This window comes from Phycodurus eques, chromosome 9 (assembly GCF_024500275.1).
Source record: "Phycodurus eques isolate BA_2022a chromosome 9, UOR_Pequ_1.1, whole genome shotgun sequence".
In the NCBI taxonomy this organism is placed as follows: domain Eukaryota; kingdom Metazoa; phylum Chordata; class Actinopteri; order Syngnathiformes; family Syngnathidae; genus Phycodurus; species Phycodurus eques.
In genome coordinates this window covers 27,694,274-27,717,446 of record NC_084533.1, presented here as the reverse complement: position 1 = coordinate 27,717,446, position 23,173 = coordinate 27,694,274, and the positions used below count along the sequence as shown (strand labels likewise).

Genomic DNA, 23,173 nt, shown 5'->3' with positions numbered 1-23,173 from the left:
TGATGTGCTTGGGAATCCTTTTTTTTTTTTTTTTTTTTTTGGCAATCAACACTGTTTGTGCTCACACAGGAGGGATGCCGACCTTTGCCAGAAATAGCTCAGTCAGATCAATACGTATCATATGTGCAAAAGTTAGGACTCGTCAACACTGTCAAGATATTTAAATGGTTCATTTGGTGAGCAAAATTATTATTATTGTTGTTGTTTTTTTTTTTTCATCAAATGTCATCATCGACCCAATGCAGCACGGTGGATCGTAGGGAGCGCATTTGCCTCTAAAGGCTTACTAATTGTGGAGTCCTACCTATATTTATCAATATCATGACCGTGTGCCTCAAAATGACATACAGGTACACTCTGTGGCCACATCATTAGGTACACCTGCGTGACCTAATGCGAGCCATCACCAGAGAAATAATCTTCACGACCTTTGTCACGATGCTCCCTTTAGATTGAAGTGCTGATTGAGCAATGTGCCTGTTATTCCGGTTATAGTTTGTACTTCACCATTAATCGGGCAAGTCAAAGGGAGCAGCAGGAATACTGTTGTCCTCTATTCTGTAATTCTGTAAACTTTACATGTCACCGGCTGATAGACTGGGAAAAGACATTGCGTTGACTAAAAACACAACCTTGACCCACTTTGAACAACAAGGCTGCGCCGTGGGAAAGGAACAACGCAGACAAACTCCATGAAATCCGCCCGGAAGCTGAGACAGACCGAGAGCGAGTTGAGTCGTATTTAAGTGGACGCCACGACGGTATCAACAAGTGCTGTTCACGACAGTGGAAAGATCCTCACGATGACGGAGCACTGAGTGAATTTCGATTGCAAGCCTCCCCGGAGCATCGTTTGGCGCTGTCGCTGCTCGGCCGCCAATTACTGAGCCGCTCCCGGGCGGCTGGCGTCGAACTGCAAGCGGAAAATTCGATGGCGAAAGGGGGTGGAGGGTGGGGGGGAATAAAGAGAGATTTGAAAAAAAAAAAAAAAAGGGTACAAAGCTTGCGGCTGGGATGCGATAAGGACCTCTTGGCACGTGGACAATAGACAATGCTGACAAAACTATCAAATTCAAGATGTTTATTGTCATATGCACAGTAAAAACAACAACAACAACAACGGGAGCACTGAAAAATGACGTTCTTACATTGTTCGTCTCCTTCCACTTACAGTATGCAAAGAATATAAAAGATAGAATTTAAAAAACTCACGCACACACCTTCCAAGTAGTCTATTGATGTGAATCGTTACAAGACTTGAAATCAATAACAACTAACAATTGATAGCTTTTCTCTGATTGGTCCGCTTGTTGCTAGGCAGAATTTGAAAGAAAGGAAGTCAGACAAACACAGTGAAATTCCAGTTAGCGCTGTATATTCATAAATATCATTTTTGCAGTTATTGGTAGTGTAGACCAGTGAAACTGGTATATTATTACATTGATGGCCAATTTATTAATTTGTGCAATTTGTGTTAATTGGAAAAAAAATATTGGTGAAATATCTCATGTTATGTCCTTGTGTACTGTATTTTGTGAAATATAGGAAATGTATTTGCACTTGATTAATTTTATATGCCCTGCTCAGTTAGTTACGTAATGACTTTTTAAATGCTTTTTATTCATGTGAAAAAAGACGTCCAAAGTGTTTTTAGAATATTTCGCTCGATTTCGCTTCCGTTAAAGATGGGTAACAACTTAATGACGGAAAAAGTAAATGAATTGAACACCCTTGATATAGTGGTTCCCATAGCTGACTTTGATGCGCAGCTGTGGTGGTATGCGCTCATTGTAATGATGAAATGCACGGATGACTTGATTTTGCAACGAAATCCCCGCTCTCAAAGGGGCACGGCCCCTCTTGCCCCTTAATGCTAAATCAGCATAATCGAATAAAAATAGGCCTTCCCCTCATTTCGTCAGTTTTCCAAAATGGAGTGAAGCTGCAGTTTCCATCGCGGTGTTGACTCAATGAAGAAAACCTCTCTTAAAAACATTTCTCTTTAGGGTTCCAGCGCAGCTGCCTTGAGCACTCTCAGGCGAGGGGAGATGGATAAGATTGCAAAGTGCCGCTATGTGACATTGGCGCGGGATGACTGTGTTCCTTGCGACCGCACACGTGAAGGAAGCGGGAGATTGGCCGAGGGAGGCATATGCCCAAACGGGGCACGCCCGCTTCCTCGCGGGGCGAACGCGACAGCTGCTTTGTTCGTCACCTCAAGCCTCCAAAAAGTCACTGGGGATAAATGGCCCCTGCTGGAGAACTCTCAGTTTTAGGGGTCCTGAGCTCCCAGCCAAGCAAGATAAATGTTACTGTTTTGTAGGGCTGGGAAATAAAAAAAAAAAAAAAATAAATTAAAAAAAAATCCAAAATCAAATAACTCTGCTAAGTCGACTTGAAACATTTCTACCTCAGAGCTCTGCAAGATAGATCACTGGACATTTCATTGGCTACACTTCTACAATCTACTGAACTTTGTTGAGAGTTTTCTTGTCAAGCGACAAGCAACACTGAGCGTCACCCCACGTGTTCATCGGAAACATTTTGCAACAGCTTTTTTTGTGCTTTATTGAGTGTGACTGTTCACGAAGCCACCATTGGGCCACAGGAGGTTCTGCGATGAAGAAGATAAGAAACACCGTAGAATTCAAGAACGAACTTGTCGCAAAATGTGAAAATGGCAGATTCCCCTTCCAAACAATCACTTCCTCTCTCGCCCCTCCTTGCTGTCTTTCGTACACCATCAAAAGTCTTCAATAAAGGTAAAAGTGAAGTTTAATATTGATTTATCAGTTTTTGTTTGTTTTTGTTTGTTAAACTATAGTTATTCTCTATAAAAAGGTATTTTTGTAAATATTTTGGGGTGTCTGGAACGGATTAATTGGATTTACGTTATTTGCTATGCAATGCATTGCTTCAGTTTTCATACGATTCGTACGTTTTCACGATTCATGGAAACTGAGCTTTTTCTGTCCAAGATAGGATGGGAGACGACGAGAACGTAGCATTGTTTTTGTGAATCGTGGTCTCAATTGCAAAAAGACAAAAACAAATGTTTGTCGGTCCGTCGTTGTGTTTGCAGGCGACTTCCGGATTCATGGAAAAATGTGTAAGGTGAAATAAATTCCTCAAATCAACAAACGATTTTTCAAAACAAAAATCACGGCGTGGCGTATTTGTGTTTGTTTGTTAGTTAGCAGGCCACTTCCTGGTTTACGGAAGATGCGGTGAGATGCCAAGACTCTGACCGTTTTTTCTTGTGTCGTGAGGTTAGCTGTTCCCTCGTGATTCAAGTGTCCAAAAAAAAACCAAGTCAAATTCCTTATGAAGCGCTCTGTTTGTTATTATACGTTTGTCACGTGGCAAAGTCAGCCAATCGGAGAGCAAAAATACGAAACAAACATCAATAAATGTAATTTCTAAACCTAACCTAACCCTCCCAAAAATAAAGCTGCTTTCTTTCAGTTTATAGGGCAGTGTTTGCCTGCTCAATCCATTAGCAGGCAACATATTTCACAGTGTGTTTGAGTTGTTGACTCGCAACAGATGTGCTGACGCTCTGAGTCATTTGTCATCTCGCTTGCGCATGCATCTTCCGGACAAGTTTGGTCTTTGCTGCAGCGGAGTGCTTTACGGTGCCACGTTTGGACAGCGTTCTTTGCGTTGTGACGACGGATATTTTTCTCTTTTTTTTTGTCTCGGCTGCGAGGTGCGCGTAAAGTTCGTCCCTCGTGGCTGAACGTGTTGTAAAACAGAACGCGCATTGCACCACTTGGACCGTAAGAGCTTGCATATACTGTCGATGATGACGGGTGGAGGTCGTCAACCTCACTCATTGCTGGCTTTTCTCTTCCAGAATGATGCATGAATGATGCATTTGGTATGTGGGACCACTTTCTACCAACACTATTACATCGCAATTATAGAAACCATCAATAATACAGCAAAAAAAAAACGCATTAGAACAGAATGCAACTGTGCCACGTAAACAGCGGTGAGTTGAGTACTGAGTAACTTCTGATTTCTATAACTAGGCCATGAACTAGCCCAAAAATATAAAATAGGAATTCAACTATTGCCCAAATATATCACATTATATCAATATTATTTGTAACGACAATAACAAAAGGAAAGATTTCTGCCATGTTTCACGTGGATAACTAACTTTAAAAATGCGGAGACGCTGTGCGGTCATGTGACTGCCTGGCTCTGTTTGATTGGTCACTTGTAGTTACGTTGGATTGGTGGAGCAGAGTCATGTGTCAGGAAGTCGCTGATGAAATAAAAGAGATTGTACAAGCAATAATAACATACAAACACAATTAGCGAGCGTAATGTAGCTCAAGTAACAGTAAAAGTTCTGTTTCTTCTTTAAAGAAATACAAATAAAAATACTCCAGTAAAAGGAAAAAGTCATTGCATTCAAATCTACTCTGACAAATACAATTCATCCAGAAAAGTTGCTTAAGTAAATAACGGCATAACGGCGTAAATGTAGCTCGTGGCTACCCACCTTAATTTGCATGTACATCATCTGGAGCAGTTCAGAATCGATATTTATCTAATATCAGGACAATCGAGCATTACTTATTCTGAATTCTATAGTGGCGGGCTGAGGCTGAAATCTGATTGGACAACAAAAAAAACAAATCTAACATTCACATGAACTGAAAACGGTGCAGCAAAAAGAAGCCCTGTCGGGAATAGATGAATGGAATTTAATGGAACAAATATGATAAGTCGGGTGTGAATGTAGGTCAGTCAGGTTTTCCGATGAGTATTTAGGTCAGCAGAGTTTCTGACCTCCCACCACTGATTTTTCTTGCTTGTTCCGTGTGACCCGAGAGTGAGGTTTGAGTTGCCAAGGTCACCTTCGGTGGTCTGCTGATGGTTTGGAGGTGAGCTGCTGCTCGCGGGTGGCGTGACAGTCAACACGCGGAGACATTGGACACTGCGGGGACTCCGGTCAAGGTCCAGAGGAAAGTGAAATGCCACTCGGGGCTTTTGTGACATTTGCACCACGCCGAGCGTGTCTGCGACGGTTCAAGTGTCAAGTGAGGAGGGAAAGTGGCAGCCATGAATATGAATGACTCACGCTAACGTATACATGCGGGATTTATGCAGGCTGCTGATGAGCGCGTTGAGCTCCCGTTTACCTCGGCCCGACGCCGGAGGTCACGTTTTTACCCGCGCTTTTCGTTATGTTTGTTGCCAGCCGAACCGCCAAAAAGGTGCGAAGGGTTTAGAACCAATTGCTCGGGATCTGAGTTTTGATTGCGGTAGGTGCGTATGTAAACTGATCAATATTACTACATATGGTTCCTTAATCTGGACATCGACAATTCTCAATGGAAATTTGGTGAGTGACTTGACTGGGGAAGAAATGAATATAATTCCGAATATGATCTGGATTGGAATCTGGAATCTAGATACGTATTCAGATTCCGGATCTGTACTTTTGTTGCGTAGCTCCGATATGACCCAAGGACCGGTCTGTTTTACTTTTCCGCCTGAAAAGTTACTTTTCCGCTTACTCGTGCCGATCATCCAATCTCGGAGGTTCGAGGTTTGTGAAGGCGTCTCAGCCTGCAAGTCCCGCAGATGAAAGAGCGTTCAAATGCTTTCACGCAGTTAACTCGAAGCACGGTCTGACGGCTGCTTGGTTGACATACAAGCTTACTAAAGGGAGTTGGTTGATAGTTTCTTTTTGCTCGTTTTGCCCACTCGCCTGTCCCTCGAAAAAAAGAGAGGGAAAAAAAAAAAGGCCGATTTTTGGCAGACTCGGGCGGGAGCGCAGCGAGTCAGGATTACATTTTGAGGAGGTGTTCTTTACATTGTTTTGTTTTACTGGCTTTGGTTGAGCGATGTGCTCTCCAAGTGCCCTTCTAGTTTGAAGCATTATCCTTTTTTGTTGTTACTACCTGCTTCTTATTTTTAGGACTAGCGCTCTTATTGGTGATTTCTGTGAAAAGATCAAGTTTGAATTTAGGCAAATTGACTTACAAAAGGACAATTAGTATGAGCTGGTCCTACAATGAACTGTAGGCATTTATCCTCTGTACACGCAGTTAACATAATGGGCCATTTTCACTGCACAGGATTTCCGGTACAACAGAGGATTACTAACCTTGTGTTCAAATAAAGCGGTTTTCGTAATCTGCTTTAACGGAGGCTTTTCTGTATGACCAGTCTGATTGTGGAAGTGATTATTCGCCCTCACCATCTCAACTGGTAATGAGGGGGAGTAACCCAAACAGAAATCCTTTTCCTCTTGGAGTTGTGTTGAGGTTGTCCAAAAATCTGTTAGAGTTTCAGATGCGTTACCGCGTGTCATGTGACTTCCCGCCAGTCAGATGAAAAGTGCTGATGGTGTGCAAGATGGGAAACGTTCAAATCCTTGCACGGGAAGCAGCAGAGACCGTCTGTCTGGTGCCCTCGCAGAAGTGTGATGACATGCCTCATTGAAGTCCTTACTGAACTAAAGGGGGCCTCAACGAGCACGAGGGTCCGCTCCATAACGCCGCATACATTCACTGGATAGAACCGCTACGGACCATAAACTTGCATGATGTGGAACTCAACTAAAATTTGGAGGAAAAATACTCTGAATGTACCATCGGCTTAAACCGTGATCATCCATGCCGTGGCGGTCTTCGCTCGAATAGCGGAGACCCCCAGTTTCCATGACATTACAAGGCGCTACGGTAATAAAAGTTACATTAGCAACCGTTCTGGTTCAAACCGAACCCACATCCTACCCATTACTTTTTGCACACCTTCACTTCCCATTCGGATGTAAGAATGCAATCAGTTTGAGAACATTATGTTCACTTTGTAATCTTCATCTAATCTAAAGTCAATCAGCATTTCCAATTGGGTTTAATCCAACAGCCAATTGATCCCTCCTAACCGGTTCATTGTCTAATTGTTTAAATCCAGACAGTGAATAAGTGGGCCTCCCTTAGTTGCGGCTCCTGAAGGACTCTCATGGGGGCTGACTCCCCCATCATCTGTCCCATTGTCCTAAACCCAAAACATCCACGAAGAGGACGCATAACGAGGCTCAGCCGTCCGGTCGGTTTCACTCATGCGTGTCCCTTAATTTGCTGATGGCTCTGGCGAGGATCACTTGTTGGGGATTTGAGAGGCGCTGCGAGCTCGCGGAGCGCTTGGCGGAGGCCCGGTCTGGGATCTTAGCGTGGAGGGCGGGTGACGGCGTTAGCGGCCGCCATCTGTTTCCCGGGCGCGGCGTGCTGCGATGCCCCCATTGCGAGCGTTTCAGCGCAACTCAGCTTGTTGTCGCTGGGTTTGATTCTACTCGCATTGTCCGTTGTTTGCCTTTTTTTTTTTTTCCCCCCCCCCCACCAACTTTTTTCAACTCGAACACAAGTGCAGTCATGCTGAGTTGGTACCGCTATTCGCCATTCACCGTAGCCGCAACTTTAGCATAACCCCTCACACCCCGAAAATGGTACAGTTCGGTGTCAAGGAAATAAAAGAGACAGAGAGACGAGCCAAGTTTAGCCTGGGTTGTTAGTGGAAGATACAGAGAGTCGCCACACTTTCTAATTGCGGCTTTGCTCGGTTTCTGATGTAGGATTACTGCACGTCATGTTTTTGGGCCAGCATGGTGCCCTAGTGTTTAGCGCGTCCGCCTCACAGTTCTGATGCTTGGGCTTCGCATTTCAAGTCCGGGTGTAGGTGGGCGGGGCGTCACCGTGGCAACAAGCTAGATGCTGATATTTTAAGGTCAAATGACTGAATGTTGTTCTCTCAAATTGCAAAACAAAATGCATTGGACGTTTGTTTGTTTGTCTTTTCGCTTGTGCACTTTTCCCATGAAAATGTTGCTCAAGATCGACAGGACGCAGAGCGAGAGCGGCGTCGGTGTTTTGGCGACACTGGCGACTTAGCATGAGCGACCATATCGTTTTCTATTTGTCTTTGTTGGCCAAACAGCAAAGGAATGTTATAAGATCAGTGGGGTCTCATCACTCAACCTTTTTATGAGAGGAGCCCACAAAGGGGGCGAATCACTCTTCCTCACCGTCTCCGCTGTCACCCTAAGGAAAAGCCGGCGTGCCGTAAATCACCTTGGCAGCTCTGCGCTTCCGAGCGGCTACTGTCATTTTATAGGCTTTTTTTTTTTTTTTTTTTGCACCCTCTGCTGTAACCGCGAAGCCTCTGAAAATCACAGCGAGTGGGCTCAATGTGGAGACGAAAAGACAACCCGTGGTTATGAAGGAGAACTTTTGTCCAGTGGCTGAACCTCGCGGGTTCTTACAATGGTACTATTTTCAACAGTTCCATTATAGGAACGCAACACGATTTTTAACACTTTAACAAATTGGCAAGCGAGTTCCTAACTGCTCTTAAAGTGTGTGGTGTACTCGAGACGATCAACACAGCACAGGACGTGTAACAATGTCAGTTGTAGTACCAAGATGGACCTGTGAGGGGCAGCACGGTGCCACCGGGCATCCAGACGGCCAGAGAATGTTCAAAGAAGAAGGGAGCAGTCTAATAGTAGTAGCAATAATTAAAACATTCATTCGTCTATCCATTTTCTGTCGCGCTTCTCCTCACGCGGGTCGCGGCAGTGCTGGAGCCTCTCCCAGCTATGTTCGGGCGAGAGGCGGGGTACACCCTGAACCGGTCGCCAGCCAATCGCAGGGCACATAGAAACAAACAACCAGTCACACTCACATTCACACCTACGGGCAATTTAGAGTCTTCAATCAACCTAGCACGCACGTTTTTGGGACGTGGGAGGAAACCGGAGTGCCCGGAGAAAAGCCACGCAGGCACGGGGAGAACATGCAAACTCCACACAGGCGGGACCGGGGATTGAACCCGCAACCTCAGAACTGTGAGGCGGACGTGCTAACCAGTCGGTCACCGTGCCGCCGAATTAAAACATACAACATATCATCATTTCAGGAACCAGAAAAAGTCTGGAAATCTTATATTTTGGAGTTTAAAAAAAAAAAAAAAAAATGGTGACCTCAAACAAGGTTTATACTTGAACAAGGGAACTTCAAACATCTTTGCAACTACAGCTGCCGTTTACAAACGGCGCTAATGAGGACAAGTTGGATGGATGGATGTGTAAAACTACCAGTATTTGCAATCGAGAGCAATGTACTAAAATGTGATCAGTGTCATTATACATTTTGAGGAAATGTTTCTTCCTTTGTGTGTGTCAAACAACATTTAGACACAAGGTCGTGTGTTTGCCTTCCCGCTTAGTCTGTGCAAGTCTAAGCTCCAGCAAAAGAGAGAGAGAGGGCCGGATTATTATTTTCCCCCGATGCCCTTTTGTTTGAAGAAAAAACGTTGTTGAGTGACAGCCGAGCTCCTCGACCGGACTCAGCCAGAGTTCAACGGGGATGCCTGGCTAATGAGCCCCACCGCAGGGATTATAATCAGACGGGGAATATTAGCGCTCCGGTGTGTCACTCAAGACGAGGGCAAACCTCGCGCTCTGGCCGTTTCGGAGCGAGCTTTCCCAGCTTCCGACCGGCCGCTCCTTACCGCGCCGAGTCGTCTCATCGAGGCCTAACGAGTTCCCGCGTGCAACGCATAAGATGAGCACTGCAAACAAATACAGCGCAGCTCAGCCTCTTGCTAGCGGGTACGTGGCTAGCAATACGCTTTTGGCAGGAATGTCAAACTCGTTTGAAACGGCATTTAAAAATGTAACGCACTGTACATGTTTTCAGAAGCTATTTTGACACCCCAAAAATGCTCGATTGTTCTTAAGTTCAATAAAAGCGGGCTGTGACTTTGCAACAACAATAGGTTGAGTTGAGAACCACTGAGCTGGAGTGGGTGAAGATCCAAACCCTCGAGACGCTTTCAAGCGATGGCCAGAGTCCAACGTTAGCTTCCGATATGCTTCCCTTACTCGACAAAGTTATTGACGCAGTTGCGATGCAAGTTTATTTGTGTTTGGTGATGCGGCGATGCACCACAAACACACAGCGAATTGTGTTTTCATTGTGTTTTCTTTGGACTCTGCTTCCTGCTACAAGTGGCCTGGCATGGATGTTACATTGATTTTAGTCCGCTTTTACAAGGGATCCTTTCTTTTTTTTTTTTTTTAGTCAACCTTTTAAAACACAGAGGGCGCTACAAAACCTAGAAATGTTCTCCTGTCAGCTTTTTGCCTGTAAAACGTGGCCCGTCTTTAACCTCCTAACAATCATTCAGAGTAAATGTGTAGGCGTCGGCCGAGCCTGATTTTTTTTTTTTTCTTGAAATTAATCGCCATCACGTTTGACCCGCGCCAACCTCGCCAGCGTTCACCCCCTCCGTCGCCCGCCCGGCCCCCTCCCCGCCCAGCTCGGAGCTGTTTAAAGAGCCGAACAGAGCAAGAGATGAGAGATTGAAAGAAAAACATTTGAAAAAGTGCGCACACTCTCCAGGGCCGGGTGACATATGGAAGCCATCACGGGCCTGTCTGCGTGGACTCCCATCTGTGTCGCCGCCAGTCCCCACACAGGATGGCAATAATCCACGATCCGTGGATTTGTCACAAGAGGAATCTCAATCCGCTGAGATTTCTTGTACGGTGGGCGTATGGGACGGGATTGCTCGCTCCGCTTAGGTGCAGAGCAGAAAACAGGTGCCCGACAGCTCAGTGGGCTTCAGCTGGCTTTAGCGAGGCTCAGTTTCTCACGTTTTTTTTTTTTTTTTTTTTTTCTGTCTGCGACTGGAACGTCCTCACGTCGGCGTGTAACTGAGCGTAAACGGGACGGCTGTGATATTTAAGAAGATTGTAGAAAATGTGCATTTCCTTTTCTCGCAGGCCCACAGATCCATTTTTTGTGTGAATGAAGTTGAGCAACTTCGCCTTGAATTGACAGCTTCAAAATCAACAATTAGCGGCGGTGCCAACATTAGGTCGACAGAAAACGTTACATAAATAATAACCGTACCCATTGTATTTTAAAAAAAAATCACTATGAATTGTTTTACACAGTGTCGCTTCGGGGAGGAATCCTTGTATCGCCAAAATCAGGAAATCAAAACCGAACACCGCGTCGTTCAAGTTGGTATGATGCGCTATCTTCTATTTCTACCATATGCCATTGCGCACTGAGATCAACGCAACACCACCCCAAAATCATGTTCAAATGCTCATTTCATAAGCAAAAAAATGCTAACTTATTACACTGTCATTGATTAAAATGGTCGTCCTGCCATCCACATTAGTCTACGCTTCAATACTTCGCAAAATCAAACGACTGTGGTCAATTGTGGTCATCATCAATAACTCTTTTCCCAAGCTACGAGTGATGCAATGAATAAAACAATAAGCAGAGTAAGTAGTGGAATAGGCTGCTCACCAATTCGTCCTGCGCTGAAACGTTACAGCGATCCCTTTTTAACAAAATGTTATTTTCATGTTATTTTCGACCCAAAAAAAACAAAAACGCTCAGAATTTCAATCTTGAGGCAACATAATGCTGTATGGCTCCCGCAGAGTGAGGAAAGAGGCGGAGTTTTACAACAGTTCACAGATTTGTTCTCAAACTATTTTCAACACTTTAACGTGATATGGGGACAGACCAGGATTATTATTATCATTATTAATTCTATTCGTTTTGGGGGCATACTTTGCCTTGCTTAGCTTTATTATTAGATATTTATATTTACTACGAGTTGACTTTAAAGTAAGTTCGAGTTAACTTGTGAAAGGGGGCGCCCTGGAGCAAACAATCATTGCTTGCTGTGGCTTTAACAACGTTTATACGAAAGGTATTACCGGCGAAAGTGAAGTGCGCGTCTCCCCGGGCGATCTCATCTTAATTTATATGTTTGTGTTGTTAAATTAGCGTCAAGGAATGGGTTAAAAGTGTTGCTTTAGGCATGCGAGCAGTGCAGCGAGGTGTGATGCATGAGTCTCCTGACCCACATTTGTTGGTTCACGCTTCATTTTTCACTCGACTGCGGATCTGTTCAGGAAGTTCATCTCCTGTTCTTTTTGTCCTTTGTCTAAAGAGTAAAATGATGCAATAGAGCCCCTTTAATCAGACAAAAGATGAAAAAGTTTGTGTGCCTGACACGGGCCTATTTTTTGCTAACTGGCGCATGTTTGCCTGTGAAAGATCTAGTGAAGCCATTTTTTCATCGCCCAGTTTCAGATATCGAGGCGCCAGATCAAACTGTCAAGCGCGCAGATACGTTGACGTTGCGGTTTAGGGGAACCGAGTGTCTTCTCCAAATGAGCTTCGCGCCTTTAATTTGGATGAACAAATGATGTTGAGTGGCAGTCCCCGAGTCCACACGCCCCCCCCCCCCCCCCCTTCCGCTCAGCGGGGGTGCTTGAGGACCCTTCAACGAGTGTGACACCAACAACACCCGCTTTGTATTAGGCCGGAGTGACACTGCAGACCCCAAGTGCCCAATTCCAGTTCAACAGCTATGAAAAAAAAAAAAATGCCTGGACTATTTTCATGTCCAGTGGCGCCTTGAGATGCGAGCGAACCAACGTACGCATGCGAGCTATCGTTGGGCCCACACTCGACTCACAACAAGCAGCAGTTTTGCAGAGTGGCAGGTCATTCTTAAAGAGGCGCTGCGCTGCTCATTGCGCCTCCCGCTTGAAGTTTACATCGAACAAAGACAGTTGTACATTCACACAGCCAACATAGCTTTGCTTTTAGAGTCCGATTAGCTTGGTGCTAAGAAATGATGCAAAACGCCATAGATGGGCTAGCGTATAGCATCTGTCTGGCGGTGTTATAACACTTTAAGCAAGAGATATTTGAACACAAATGGTGCATCAGCACATGTAGACAGACAATACTCACAGGTGTATACTCTTTATCCTCTGCGGAAAAAGAGCTAATAATACTGCAGTTTGCCGAGTCACTTATAGTAGTTGTGAAACTCTTCTTCGTTTAGGTCTGCAGGACAGTATGCAGTGGCCAAATTGCACATACCAGAAGGAGCTGCAATGAATTAATCAGAATGTGCAAGTCTTTAATTCCGGTATCTTCAAATGACGGACCTCGGACTGAGTCTCGGTCTCGTGCGGATCCACGGTCAATTGCTGCAGAATAAAGTGAATGTGTGCGTGCCGTTACGCAGCATTCTTTTTTTTTTTTTTTTTTTTTTCCTCCCATGGGTCGCTGTCACAGACATTGTGACGAGTACAAACTTTTTTCAAAATATTTTTTTATGTCTAATGAGCTGCACACGTCTGTTGAGCAGAACATTTCGAGACAACGAGGCCTCTTTCAGGAAGTGCGCTTGTCACCCTCGCTGTCAACTTCATCTCCGTTCCGCTCGCTGCAGTCAAGCGCTTATCATCGTCAGGAAGTCCTTCTGCAGGAGATATGCCTCCCTTTATTTTGTTTTGAGGATTTTGTTTGTTTGTGTTGAAACGTTTTCATTTCCACACAGCAACGGCGCTTCCTGGCGGGAGCGGGCGAAACGTGGCGGCGTCGCGTGCAGCTGGAGGGTGACGCAGCATGCGGCGCCATGCAGTAATGGAGTCATCCATCAGCAGGCCCCAATGAAGAGATTTTGACAAGCCAGCTGAGGCCCTGGCGACCAGACACCCGCTTGCTGTTTTGTTCTCAAGTCCACGAGTAAGAACATTAGATTTACTGGGTCCACCTGCAAGGACACATAAAAGCTCCATGCTGTCATCACCTCATATACAGTGGATATAAAATGTCTGCACACCCCTGTTCAAATCGGAGCTTTTTGTCAAATTAAAACAAACAAAAATGAGTCTAAGATAAATAATTTTAAACCTTTTTCCAAACATTAATAAAATCTTTTCAAGAGGGGAAATGAAGATAATTAAGGTAATGTTACTTTTTTTTTTTTTTTTTTTTTTTTTTTAACCTTTATTTAGCTAGCAAAAACTCACTAAGATTAAAAATCTCTTTTACAAGAGTGTCCAAACACTTTCAAACCAAATGAAGTGAAGAGTCAACAGCCTGATGTTTCGGCCTCCGAGCTGCTTAAAAGTCCTTTAAAAGTGTTCAACGAGACCAGATCCTTCAGTTTTAGCTGCTGCTGAAGATTATTCCATGAGGAAGGACCTGCATATTTAAAATGATGTTTCCCCCAGCTCAATGCGAATCACAACTAATGCGAGATCGTCAGGTGTGCGATGGGAAATTATCCAATTTCACTTTTTCACCACACAATTGGTCCAACAAATATTATTTAATAAGTATAAATAATAATAATAATAATATCTTTGTTTCGCTATCGCTGGACGTTAGCACGCCGCCGTACGCCAAATGCGGAAGTGTTACGTATATGGAGCCCATTAAACGCTCTTCCACTAGCTGGCAGATGGTACAATGAACCTGTGCAGCCACCTGTTGCCGATCATACAACAGACCGCGTCATCACGGCTTCCTGCGAGCAGCTTTGTGCGCAACTACATTCAAAACCAGGAACCCAGATTTCAGGATGCGTAATTCAATTGAGACGAGATCATAATTATTTCAGTATGTATACTGTGTGACATTTTTGTTTGTCGGTGTACGTGCAAGACGTTTTGAATTGTAAATATGTGCCTTGTAGTGATGTGCGACGCGATACTAAAATATCGATACCTCAGATACCAAATTGCTATGCTCTTCGATGGATTCACAAATCAAATTATTGATACTTTGAATACTTCGGGAATTGCAGACAATGCACGGGTGGATAATTAAACGGAACACGTGGAAAGTAGATAAACTATTGACATCTTGTCTAAATGATACGTGGTTGTACTTGGTAGTACTTTTCCTTCCGCTCTGTCAGATCAGAAAGGAACTCCGTCGTATCGAACGTCACTAGTGCCTTGGCTTAATAAAGGTTGGGGAACAATGAATAGAGAGAATTTATTTTATACACTCTTGTTTGTTTTGCTGGTTCAAATGTCTTCTTCTGCTTTTTTTTTTTTTTTTAAATGGAGCATGGTGGTTTTCCAAGAAGTCGCAGAGGCTTCGACAAGGCAATTATGTGCAATTTCAGCTCTTCAGCCCATCTTCCCTCAATCACCATGGCGATATTTCAAATGTGTTTCCCACTTCCTGTCTCTCTGCCGTGCAACGCTAATATGTTCTCTTCTGTGATAACCGCCCTGTGTTCTCTGGCGCTTTAACCGATTTCTGTTCAAACGCGTCCTTCCCAGAATCCCTTTTCACCCACTTAATTGATGTTTTGCTTGACTTCATTGTCCAATTGGAATAGCTGTAGCGAGCAGATGGCTTCGATTATTGTCTGCTTGAATCCCTCGAATCCTTTCGAGGGTTTCTCATCCTGTGACTTGCGGTTGTATTTATTTATCATGCGGGTCTTGCTGTAAAAAGCCCGGTGAAGCCCTCCGATGTGTTGCTTCCATCTCTGAGCGGTGATTCCTATTCAGACGAGCGTATCTGCTCCATCTGCAGCGCCAACAGTCATCTTCCTGCATTCCACTGCTTTTGTTTGCAGCCGTGGGGGGGGGGGGACATTTGCGTGTCTTCCGTTAGCTTGACATCCTTGGAAAGTCAGTCGCTGCACACGCCTAACACCTGCCGTTTAAAAAAAGAACCCAAAAAAAACAGTCGAATTCTCTGTGTTGATGTCGGATGTGCCGCCTGGAAACGATGCGGGCGGCCGAAGGCCCTGAAGGCTGCGCAGCGCGCGTCGAGGAAACGGCCGACAATCTGAGCGGCCATCAGGGCGGCCAAGAATGTGGCCATTGTTTTTCTTTTTCGACTGTCCCTTTGCTCATGCTGAGCACCTGGAGACTTAATATCTGGAAAGACCCTTTGTGTTGAGTGTTGGGGCAAGGGCCAATGGGTTGTCATTTAGAAGCGGCAGCAGCCCTGACCTAAGTTGTTTCGTCAAACAAGTTCAATTGTAACAAGCAATACTGTGTTCTCGCATATTTGCGGTTTGGCATTCGCAAATTCTCCTAGTCGCGGATTTTGTCGGGGAATTTATTCTATTTGTTGTTTTTGAGTGCTGGCCATTAGCCATGTTGAATAAAAGAAATTGCTTTGGCGCCATCTGATGGCATCTTGGTGCTCAGCAACTATGTTGAACTGAGATGAGGAGCTTCATTTAGTCCGGTCATAACCTTGTCTAATAGAAGAAAGTGCTTTGCTGCCAGCTTGTGGGCTCTATGGGCAATTAACGTGCTACCTTGACTTAAGAGTGACCCGACTCACTATCTTTTGGAGATACAAGCATGTGGTGGGATATTTGAACAGAAATGGTGCAACAACACATGCAGACAGACAACATAATACTCACAGGCATCCTCTGTGAAAATTGACTCTTATTACTACATCTTAATGAGTCACTCACTGCGATTGGCTGGCATCCAGTTCAGGGTGTACTCCGCCTGTCGCCCGCTGACATGGCCGTGCATCTAATTATCTGAATGTGTGAAGCCGCAACAGCTTTGGGAATGTCCGAAAGATGCAGGCAAATCAAATCAATCTCCTATTATGCCCGTGATTTGCCGATTTGGCAGAAAGGCAAAGTCAGGAACTACAAGGTCATCAACAGTTCCATAATCATAGCGAATAGTGTAATCATTTAGCTTGGAAACAAAGTGGAATATTAAATATGTTAGAGTGATATTGATCTATACGACAAATGCTATCAGCATGTGTCAAAGCGTGTGACTCAGCAACTCTTTAAAGAGCAAAGTTTTGAAACTGTACAGTTCTACAGACACCTGATACAGTGCATCTGGAAGCACTTAGGACTTTTTTTTCTTCTCTTTTTTTTTTTTTTTTTTTTTCAATTTCAGAAGCCATATATTTACAGAATTCAAGCAAAATGCAAACTTGCAGGTTCGTGGAAAACGGGTAGCTTCGAAATGAGTTAATGAAACATCTGGTCGCACAATTTCAGTTCTACCAACCTCAATGTATGCAAACTCGCTTGATTTTCTAACTCCAACCTTTGTTACCAAAAACTTCTGGCAATTTCCCACAAATTCTCATTCAAAACCAAAGTTCCCATGAAAAGTCTGAACAACGTTCTCTGTGAGTAAATCTGCAGAATGTTAAAAAAAAAAAAAAAAAAAAATCGCTTGAGGCTTTTTGAATGCAGCTAGAAATTGTTTTGGCATGCCTTAAAATGAGAAATGCATATGGATAACCTCTGCAACGTTTCTCGATGCAGCCAACAAATCAGTCATGTTCAATTATGAGGACATTTACATGCCGGTCCAGCATCATTTCAACGTATCGGGAGACAAGCTATTTCTTTCTTTCTTTCTTTTCTGCATTACTTATAATATTATGCTTGGCTTGTCAACACTTTGCAGATGTGGGCCGCTTAAATCATTTTAAATAGTAGATAAGGGTGCACTGAAAGGTATGTCTAAAAGATAATGTCCGCAAAAATAGCAATAGTCCAAAGGAAGTGTCGCTAACTGGATGACGCCACGAGACTTCGGAAGAGTCTCAAGCTTTGCTGCTCCGCTTTCTCCGAAAGGACGTCTTGAAATTGGAACCTCAAGCTCTTGCAGTATATGAGCAAAATTTGCCATAAATGTTATTATTCCACCGTTTGAAGTGACATGACGTAGCATTTAAATGTCTTCTTTGTGACTGTGACTTTTTTAGAAGTGCATGTAATATATATTTTTTTTTTCTTTAGATCAAGGATTTTGCTGTTAATTTAGAAAAGTGTCAGTTGACATGAGCACCTTGCAAAATTGGGAATGTTTTTGAAAAGTTTGACGAAAAAAAAAAAATATATATATATATATATATAAAAAATACTACTAATAATATACATGCCGGGTTCGGCAGACAGGTTAACAGGTGGGCTAGCTTATCTGGTGAAACTGTGGTTGCAAACTCTTTTTCATGTCATTTTGATTGTGGTGTGTGACTGTATTACTCACTTTTATGTGAAATGAGGTCGTGTTTGGTTGAACACAAAATTATGAATCTGTAATATGAATGGCAAGAGGCTCATTGGATCCTCTGCCATCTAGTGGAGGAGCATTTAAATGAACTGCCTGTCACGATATGTCGCTGGCATAGGCGGACAGATAAACACAGATACATTTTTTGTCGTCAATATTTTTTTCATTTGGAATAAAACATTTTGAGACACGATCATCATTATTTCAGTATCCATGTTTTTAGTGACGTTTTTGTTTAATATGTGCCTTGGCTCAAAGAAATTTGGGTCATGTGGTACGCAAAAAAATCACTTAAAATGTTCCAACTGTGCATAATGTTACAGTGGATTAAACGTTTTTTTAATCCACATTTTACATTTTAGGTGTATTTAACTTTTAAGTACAATACCGTTGCATTTAATATTTTAGAACTGTTTTTTTTTTTTTTTTTTTTTTTTTTTTTACATTTATTTAGATTTTAGCAATTTTAGCAATTTTTATTTAACTTTTAAGTACAATACCGTTGCATTTAATATTTTAGAACTTTCTTTTTTTTTTTTTTTTTTTACATTTATTTAGATTTCAGCAATTTTAGCCATTTTTATTTAACTTGTGTGCAATACATTTTAAGGAAAACATTATTTAGGTGCAGTTTTTTTTTCTCTCTCTCCTTTTTCCATGTGCAGTATTAATGTCCAAACCGTGCATACGGTAATGTTACAATGGCTTACAATAATAATAAATATACTAAAAGCCATTTAGGCCTATGACGTTACTTGTAGGTGGTACTTGGAAAGCTCAGTATTTTTCTTAAGGTGGTACTTGGTGTAAAAAGTTTGAGAGCGACTCATTACTTTGACCAGAATGAAAACTGTGCCTGAACTTTGCTGTTGTAATGGCCCGAGTCGACTGGTCGCCTGTGACATACGCTGCTCCTTTTGTCATGAGGTGAGCGGTTTACAAGTGTCGGAGGGAAAGAGGAATTTGCCACTGCGAGTCGGAGGTGACTACCTTTTTTTTTTTTTTTTTCCCCCTCCCCCCTCAGAGCTGTAGTACCGGCTTGTTTTGAAAGGGCAGGAGGTCAAGTTAGGCACTAATCCCCCCTCTCAAACTCCTTATGAACTCCTGAATGTTCGCAAAACAAATTGAACCAAAACTAGTCCGTGCATCAACGCCAACTGAGGAGTCCTCATTTGAGATCTTTTCACTTCTTGACGGCGTCTATTCAACCAAACACTCACAAGTAGCAACTTTTTGTCCGAGCTCGGCGCAGTTCAAGGAGGACTTGAACCGTGGCTGAAGAGGCCTGAGTCCACTTGTTTTGATAGCAACGGAGGTTCCACTCGAGGAAAGTTGAACGGATGGCTTTCCAAGATGGATGTATAAATCTTGCGTGTAGACCGAGCGATAGTCAGGCTGCCGATGCAAAGAAGTGCGCCAAAGAGAGAGAAAATTGCGTCGCAACATTCGCTAATAATTTGGCAGTTTGCCAGGTAGTGAACAATATTTTCAAAACGAGGCCAAATGTTTGCGTCAAGCTGTCTATTGCCACTCTCGGTTGAAGTGTACTGGAAAACTAAAGAAAAAAACAAGGAGAACGACACTTTATGTGTTTAACCAAACGCCAAATAACTTTGTCTGACAAGTCCGCTAGCTTAATGCTAACACCCAATGCGAAACTAGCATCGATGTTGCGTTATCACCCAGACAATAAAACTATTCTCACATCCGTTCTCATCCTCTGCGAAAAACAACTATTACTCCAAGTTACTAAGTCACTTAGTTATGAAATTATTGATCATGTGTATGCGTGTGTTATGCTGCCCCCGGAGGCCAAGGCGCACACACCAGAAGGAGCCGCACTATGAATACATGAAATCGTGGTGCGCAAAGCATTTATTCTTTAAGTTGTTCTCAATTATGTTATTGCTGAATGTTTTTAGGCAGTGCACTACTGTAGAGTGATTTTTTGTTTTCTTTTTTAAAAAAAAACATTTTTTTGTTGTTGTTGGCGTTATAATGGGGGGTTTAACGGATCAATGGCATTTCCGTTCATGTCAATATTTGAGATACGTGTGGTCATGAAATGAAAAAAAAACCTCTTAAGTCAAGGCACCACTGTAATATATTATTGTTATTATATGACGTGGATGTCATATAATAAAAAAGGAACCGATTGTGCCGGGCGTCTATTAGAGAGATGGAAACTACTTGAGAAATTATGGTATTCAATCATCTATGACTTTATCGATTATCTATGATGACAAATTAACAGAACACGTTACAATTAAAACCATTATTTTTTTTCATATAAAGGCAGAAATGTCTACTGCTTCGATAAGAAGAATAGCTGATGATTGATCTGGCAGACGACAGATGCTTCTGGGGATTTTTTTTTAAGATTTATTTTTTTTTTTTCTCCCTCACGTCATCTGGCTTCACTCCGAAATTATTTATCATTTACAAAGTTGAGAAATGCTCGAATTTCTTGGACTAATCAAGCCGTCGTATCTTTTGCAGGTCCCAGGAGTGTGTAAGCGTGCGTGTGTTTTGAGTGCAACCGCTGTAAAGGTCAGTGGACACAACGCATTCCGACACACACACACACACACGTACCCACATTCTAACGGAGAAAATTCCTCGGCGCAATTAATGATACCAGTTATAGATATCGCCGTACAAACAAGCTGACACAATGTCAGATTCACACACACACACACAGTGGATATCCGCCAATGAGGAAGCCTTGTTAATCGATCGGAAACAACACGGCGTGAGCGCAGCGCGGTGTGTCCCGGGTCCCCGAAGGCAACGCGCCTTTCCTGTTTACCGAGCTCCTTATTTGGGTGTTTTCCTTCGTCAACAACTTCCCGAGAATGAAACGACCTGGATGAATGAGAAATTCTCATTGAGAATATTCACAGGCAATCAAATGTCATCGGCCTGAAAATGTCAATGTACAAGACGTAATCCGCTTGGAACTGAAGAACCACGCGGTCCAACGCTAATGCTAACGTGGTAGAAAACCAGCAGGTGAACGCAAATTGCAGTTCCTTGCGTCCTACTCGTGCCAGGTTGTTACTCATCGAGAGTTCTGTGACAATTGGCGTCGGAAGCGGGATGGTTAGCCAGGAGGTGGTTTGAGACCCGCCCGCTGTGAAGGACCGGTGACCGCTGTGTGATAGACTCCGAAGACTCCTCTCTGGGACAGCGAACAGGTTCTTCAACCCAAGAGAGACTCTCATCCAAATCTGGAAGTATCAGAAGTGTGACGGCGAGACGTGAATTCAGATGACTTTGTTTCTGTGGTTGAAACAAGACTTTTCACTCACTGTTTCACATATTTCGACACTAAATACATCGTGAGCCATGACATCATCATGCCCATCAGTTTGCTATATCCACGGAAGGGTTTTGCTTTGTCGCGTTTTAAATTTTGTTTTTGTGTTAACAATGCTACAGAGTTTTGTGAATTTCTTCAAGCGGACTAGAGCTGATTCAGTTATTGGAGGCAGACATTGAGGGCTTGCAGACTCGGACTGGTTTGCTCCCGGGAGGCGTGCGCGCCGGTGTTTTACAGTCAAATGTGATACGGCCGCATTAATCCTGCCGATTGGAAGCAATTTGGGTCGGAGTGTGTGAACGCATGCCGATGCACGATGCGCACACATCTGTTTTAGTGTGCATGGGGCCGTACAACAGTGGCGAGGTTGAATTACGGGAACCCCCGCCGTCAATAGATTTGAGATGTGTTTTATATTTAATACAGAGTAGTAATTCTCTGTAGCGGCGTGCCCTTTACTCCCAGGTTTCCGCGGAGACAACGTTGCGTCTGGAAGCTTTTTGGTGTTATGAACGTGTCTCCTAATTCTGATCGTTTATTGGGTGTAATTTCCTTAGTGCGACTGTGTTCCTGTCAGACGTCCCCGTCCTTCATCTGCTGTGTGAGGGCAGTGAGCCATGTGCCCCAGGTTGCCAAGGAGACAGCACAGGTAAAGTGATGGTGTATGCAAGCATTTTCATTTCTTTGTTTCCTAATCCTTATGTTTTTGGGTGTAACTTCCACCTGCCGCACCTCGCTATCCTTTCTTTGCCTCGTGTGGCGACGGCAAATCGTTGGCCCCAAGTTGCCATGGAGACAGCAGAGGTAGCGTAAGAGTGTAAAGCTTTTTATGACGCACTTCAGGATGCATGCGTTTTTAAAAACACATTTTTATTGGGCCTCTTGAATTCTGCTATTAATTAACAAGTGTAACATTATAGGGGAAACGAAACGAATCAGAGCAGTTCTGCTGACGTTCGGTCTCGCCTGCTAAACTTAAAGTTTTATAAAGAATCCCCTCGACCACTAGTTCTTAAACTTTTTACAGCAAGTACCATCTTGAAAAATACTTTTCAGGCAGCACCGTACTGAGTAGCATTCAAATGCAGTAGCGTTGGAGGTTTTATTCCTAAAAGTCATTGTCAAGTAGTTTTTCATTCGTGTCGAGATGGCTCTTATGGGGGAAATGCAGTCAGACGGAGAACAGCCAGCGCAAAAGAAAAACAACAGAGAACAATAGCAGTATCAAATGGTATACCATAATATTACGCAGGAGTCACGTTCTGTCGACAGTATTTTCTATGGACTGGGAAGTCTGCGCACTTTAGAACGTGACTCGTAGATGTCTGCATCGTGTGTTGGCAAGACGAGGCCTCGACAACCACCGCCCGCAGTTAAGTGAGGTTGAAGTCCGGCGTCCATCTCCGCCGACGGCTCCCGACCTTCCGGTAATCTCGGTCTCGGTCGCTTATCTGCGCCGCCGTCGTCCCGCACGCGCGTGCGAACTGCCGCCGCCAGCATCGAAGCAAATCATCGCCGGCCCCCGTTCGTTCGTCCTCGGCAATCACACTCGAGACTGCGTCGTCGGCTATCGCGTTGGCCGCGTTCCCGCTTTCAAGTCCGTTTTGTATCTTCTACCCCGGCCTAATATCGCGCTGGACCTCGTTTGTCCTACCCTGGTGGAATGAGAGAGAGAGAAAATGCCAGGACCTCGTTTCGTTCGGGCTCAAGCTACTCAATTAAGTCCTAAAACCGGCGACTTATGTCTGACCCCGGTCAAGTCGTGTGACTCGAGTCCCCCACGTCTGTCAGTTCTATCACAACATTCAGCTGCATTCGCAGTGACAATATTTCACGTGTTGTCGCACAAAGCGCACGAAACGCATTAACGCTACGAGCTACTAAACCCGGTCGATGGTTGTCAGTTTCTCGCAAGCTGACGGCGATGTTTGCGGTTGAGCGACCGCTCGCTG

The 23,173-nt window shown here is 43.8% G+C and overlaps 1 protein-coding gene across 2 annotated transcripts in view; it reads left to right on the top strand.

Moving 5' to 3' along the window:
• xpnpep2 (X-prolyl aminopeptidase (aminopeptidase P) 2, membrane-bound) overlaps positions 1 to 23,173 on the top strand; it is an 81,150-nt gene that overhangs the window by 37,652 nt on the left and 20,325 nt on the right. Inside the window, exons 3-5 of one of the 2 annotated variants that reach the window (XM_061686663.1) lie at positions 13,414 to 13,601; positions 20,399 to 20,449; positions 21,779 to 21,870. In XM_061686663.1, the coding sequence (XP_061542647.1) occupies positions 21,839 to 21,870 (32 nt within the window). In that variant the 5' untranslated portion in view covers positions 13,414 to 13,601; positions 20,399 to 20,449; positions 21,779 to 21,838. The remainder of the gene's footprint in view (positions 1 to 13,413; positions 13,602 to 20,398; positions 20,450 to 21,778; positions 21,871 to 23,173) is intronic. The other variant, XM_061686664.1, reaches the window with a different exon arrangement.